Below are 4736 nucleotides of genomic sequence, written 5' to 3'. Positions count from 1 at the left end.
ACGCGGGTGCAACTGCTTCTGTTGAAATAGAACTTTATAATCCCAGGAATATTTATATCCAAACGGCCAAGTATTAAAGATACACTTCACATACACACTAATGCCAGGGAGGGTTTTTTTTTTTTCCCTTTCTCCTTCTCTACCGTTCTGTTTTCCCCGTGGTTTTTATACAGAGCAAATAACATTCACGGAACTACTAGAGACGTTATTACCCCTTACCAAGACGGAGTTTCCTCTTCATAGCCATCTATGGAATGCTTTTTCCCTCTCCTTCAAATATCCACATTTTAGGGGGGTGGGGGAGAAATTGCACATAAATAAGCGGGATGGTTCCGAACGCGAGAGTCCTCGGGGAGCGCCGAGCGGGGCCCCCGCCGCGCTCACTGCTTGAGCTCCAGCGCCCAGACGTGCTGCGGCCAGCCTGTCCGCCCTTTGGTTTTCTTATCGCTGCTGCTAACTGTGCTTTTCAAGATTTCGTTCTGGGAGACAGGATGCGAAGGGAGAAGGAGAGAGAGAGACAAAGCGGGGAGAGGAGAAACGAAGTTAGGCAGATTCCTGACTTCCTGGCTCGCCCCGACCGCGGCCCTGGAGAAAAGCTGCGAGCAAACGTCGCTCGGCCCGGGGCCTCCGCGCTGCGGGGACAGAGCACTGCTCGCGGGGCAGCCCCTCTGAGGGATGAGAGCTCGGGGCGCGCCGCTCGGGGGGCCCTCGGGGCTCCGGGACCGCGCCGCATCGCGCCGCACGGGCGGAGCCGCGGGCCTGCGACGCAACGGCAGCCGCCGAAACGCGGGCGAACGCGGCCCGAGCGCTCCGTGAGGCCCTGCGCGAAGCTGGGCTGGGCGAAGCGGGGCCTCCCGCTGAAGATCGCGGGGCAGCTCCGGCGCGAAGGCGCGGCCGGGCCGAACGGCTCCGCGGTCACCGCGCCCCCGTCCCCTCGGCGAACCCCAGCTCTCGCCGCTGCCCAAAACGAACCCCTCCCGCCCCGTCCCGCGGCACTGACCAGCTCCTTCTTCCTCTTCTCCTCCTTCACGTCCGTCTTCTTGATCTCTGCCTTGAAAGCCTCCGCCTCCCCGTTCTGGTCGTCCTTGGCCAGCAGGTCCATGAGGTAGGCGATGTAGCTGGTGGCTAGGCGGAGAGTTTTGATCTTGGAGAGCTTGGTGTCGGCGGGCACGTTGGGGATGCACTCGCGCAGCTCCGCGAAGGCGCTGTTGATGCTCTGAGTCCTGCGCCGCTCCTTGCGGTTCGCCGTGCCCCTGCGCTTCACCGGCCGGGGCCCCCCGAGCCCGGGCGGGCCGCTCCCGGGCGGCACCCCCCCGTAATGGGAGTGGTCCATGCCCGGCGCCCCGTTGGCGTACTCGGGGCTGTAGGACAGAGCCATGCTGTAGTCGGGGGGGGACATCTCCGGGTGGCTGCTGATAAGCCAGCCGTGGAAGTAGGGGTTCTCCTCGTGGCCGCAGCGGGTGGCGGCGGCGGCGGCGGCAGCGGCGGCGGCGAAGGGGTAACCTTCATGGTGCACCACCGGGTGGTGGGGGAAACCTCCCACCAGACTCATCGCCGCTGCCTCGCGCGCCCCGGCCCGCCCCCGGCCCCGAACGAAGCTCTCCCGCCGCCCGCCCCAGCCCGCCGCGCCGGCGGCACCGCTCGGCCCTCAGTGCCGCTCCATGGGGCGCTGCTGCGGAGTCCCCGCGGGTGCCCGAGCGATCCCCCCTCCCCAGGCGCCGCCGCCGCCGCTCATGCGTTGTGCCTCCACCTCCTTCTCCTCCTCCTCGCCCGGGGCTGGGTCTTCGAGGAAGCGCGCACACACGCGCGAGAGAGAGGAAAAAAAAAAAAAAAAAAAAAAAAAAAAAAAAAAAAAAGAAAAAAGAAAAAAGAAAAAAAAAAAAGCGCTACGGAGAGCAGTCGACCAAACAAATGGGCTCGGCTTCCCAGCCCGGGCTCTTCCTCGCCTCTTGCTTCCCTGTGCTCTCGCTCTCAAGTCCGCGGCGGCCCGGCCGGGTGGTACTTACACGCGGGCCCCTTCCATACGCCCCGGCCCGCGGCCGCTCGCCGCTGCCCACACTCCCCTGCGCTCGGGGGCCGCGGTCGGCGCCTCTCCGCGCCGCGCGGCTCAGTGCTCAGCACTCCGCTGGGACATCGGGGGGGCGGTGGCAGCGGGGCTCGGCGCGGCCCGGGGCACTGGCAGGGCTCCCCGGGCCGACCTCCATGGACAGCTACATGTTTAGGGCCGCTCGGGTTAATATATGGCGTCAGAGGCGGCGACCGCCAATGGCTGGCGGCGGGGGCGGAGTCCGCGGGGCTCCGCAATAAAACTTTTTGATGTCGGCCCTGCTAATTGCCGCGCTCCTCGGCCGGGATTGGCTGCCCCTCCGCATCCAGAGCGTAATTAAAACGAGGGGGGGGGAAAAGGGGGGAATTATCATGGAGGCAGAGGTTAATGCAAGTGTTTAGCAGATGCCTTACTGTAAAATCTTCGTTTAAAAAAAAAAATAGCAACAAAATCATTAAAATGTAAATATCGGACAATCCCGAGCCAGGTACAGTATGGATGCGGGAGATTTCTTGGCAAAAATCGTTGCGATCGTGGCGTTCACGGAGCGCTTCGTGCCGCTGCGTAGAGGATCACGTAGAAGCGGCTTCCGAGGACACTGCGGACGTCCCGGCCGCGATGGGCAACACCGCGCCCGTGCGCTTAGCGCCGCGTAACGCGCACAAAGGGAATGAGGGAGGAGCGCACCGCGTAACGCGAACCGGGAGAGCGGAGCGCGGGTCTCGGGCTCAGCCGGCATGGGGCTTTCAGCCAGAGCAGCTCCGAGGCACCGCCACTGAACCAGGCACCGAGCGCTGCCCCCGGCCCGCGACTGCGCCCGCACCTCGAGCAGCGGTCCTGGCGCGGTGCGGCTCCAGACGTCAGCTCCGTGTTTGTTTAACTGGGCTCGGCGGTAAGTCACCGAATCTTCCTTACAGCGTGTTCGGAGCCTGCCTCCTCGCCTTTAGCGACAAATACAGATATTTTTCTCCGCATTCCCGCTCTGCGGCCAGAAAGAACAGAGCCCGTGGGAAGAACAGTTCCAGGTGTTTGACTCTGAGGGAAGGAAAGCAGACCCCAGGCTGCGACCCGCGGAGAGCTAGGAGATGAGGCCGACTGCTGTTATCCTCAGACGGAGCCGAGCATCGCTCAACTGTGGGGAAACACCAAATCCCCACCCTCCTGCGCACTGCCCGACGGCTGAGCTCATTCGGCGTATATTACAATGCGACCTCGCACTGTAGGCAGTGTGGAAAACTGTGTCAACAGGAGCCGAAAGGTCGTAAATTAAAGAAAGAGAAAGATAGAGACGAAGGAGCTGCAGAGGCGGTGGCGGAGCCGCGGGTCCTTCTCCTGCGGGAACACGGAGCTCTCGGGGCGGAGGCGGTGGGGATGCCTGGGGAAAGCACTGGGGAAGAGCAGGCGGGGAGCTGCCCGTCGCCGGGGGAAGGAGCAGCGCTGAGCCCGGGATTCAACTCGGCCGCGCCCGGAGGCTGCGGGGCGGCAGGAGTGGCGGGCTCGGCGGGCACGACTGGGGAGCAGAGCGGGTGATGCCAGGCTCCAGAGGGAAGGGGAGAGCGGTGTGCAGTCTCTGGGGGCAGTGCAACGGGACAGAAAGCGGCTGTGCGTGCGTATGAGTATAAATCCGTGTGTGCGTCCAGTGTACTCCATGAAAAGGCAAAGCCAGTCCAGACGCAGAACGTATGTAAATACACGTTCGGTCATACGAACGCATGCTTGCACTAAAACGACTGATAAATCTCTATCTCTGTATGCGCACATATGTTGTACTGTCCTAAGGAAATAACGTATCTCCGGTGCAGATTTTTAGATTGCAGTGAGGACGCGGGCACCACGCGTCCGTAGAACCCCGCGGAAGCCACCGGCACAGCACCTACAGCGACGGCCGGCACACGGCGCTCCTCCGGCTGCGTTCGGCAGAGGTGCTTTCCTCGGTGCGGAGCAGAAGCGGCATTGCCGAGGCTGGGAGAATGCAAGGGCTGAGGATGGAGACGTGCTCCTTTGCACTGTCCTTATTCGTGTAGGAGCTTTCTGACACGCCACGGGCTGGACCGAAACTGCGGCAGCGTCCGTGGCACTGCGGTGACTCCGATAATGTCCCCTGTGATGAAGGGAACGGAGAACGTGAGACAGAGAAAAAGGAATAAAAGTTCCGGGAGATATGGCTCAGAACACCGGTCTCGAAGCTCGAATCGTTATTGCTTAATTAGCTTTGGAGAAAGGGGCTCTCTCGCTAAAGCACCCAGCAGGACCATACATACAGTTTTCCTCCTATCCCCCAGAGATTGCTTATGCATTTTATAAAGTGAGTTTTAGTGCGAATGCCTCCTCTGTGTCCTCCCCCAACTCCTCGCTGCTCGGGCCGCGCTTTGCTCTTCGGCTGAAGCCGCCACAGCCCTACATAACGTTCACAGGACAAGGCTCAGGGGCAGCTGACAAGTTTTTCCCATCTCCCATTTATTGATTTGAATTTTTTTTTCCCCACTCACAAATCAGTCTCTTAGAAAAGGGGGGAAAAAAAAAGTTAAAAAAAAAGTTTTTTTTAAAAAAAGGGTCTCCCCATATGTCATTTTTTTCTCCGCCAGGGGAAAAAAAAAAGGTTGCACGTCAGGCGGGGAAATCTCTGCTGCCAGACAACACTTTCCGAGTTCGCCACAATTAAGAAGTTTTGGTGGCGACCGTGCCGAGG

General features: G+C 60.8%; 1 protein-coding gene across 1 annotated transcript; it reads right to left on the bottom strand.

Annotated features, from left to right (window-relative positions):
• Window positions 1–380: 380 nt before the first annotated feature.
• On the bottom strand, window positions 381–1552 carry HAND2 (heart and neural crest derivatives expressed 2; the record flags this gene model as incomplete). The annotated part of the gene is made up of 2 exons (XM_079551129.1): window positions 381–479; window positions 1001–1552. The coding sequence occupies 2 exons, from the start codon at window positions 1550–1552 to the stop codon at window positions 381–383; spliced, it is 651 nt and encodes a 216-aa protein (XP_079407255.1).
• Window positions 1553–4736: the final 3184 nt, after the last annotated feature.

Source organism: Tetrao urogallus (assembly GCF_951394365.1).
Source record: "Tetrao urogallus genome assembly, contig: scaffold_274, whole genome shotgun sequence".
Taxonomy (NCBI): domain Eukaryota; kingdom Metazoa; phylum Chordata; class Aves; order Galliformes; family Phasianidae; genus Tetrao; species Tetrao urogallus.
This window is presented reverse-complemented; position numbering and strand designations above follow the sequence as displayed.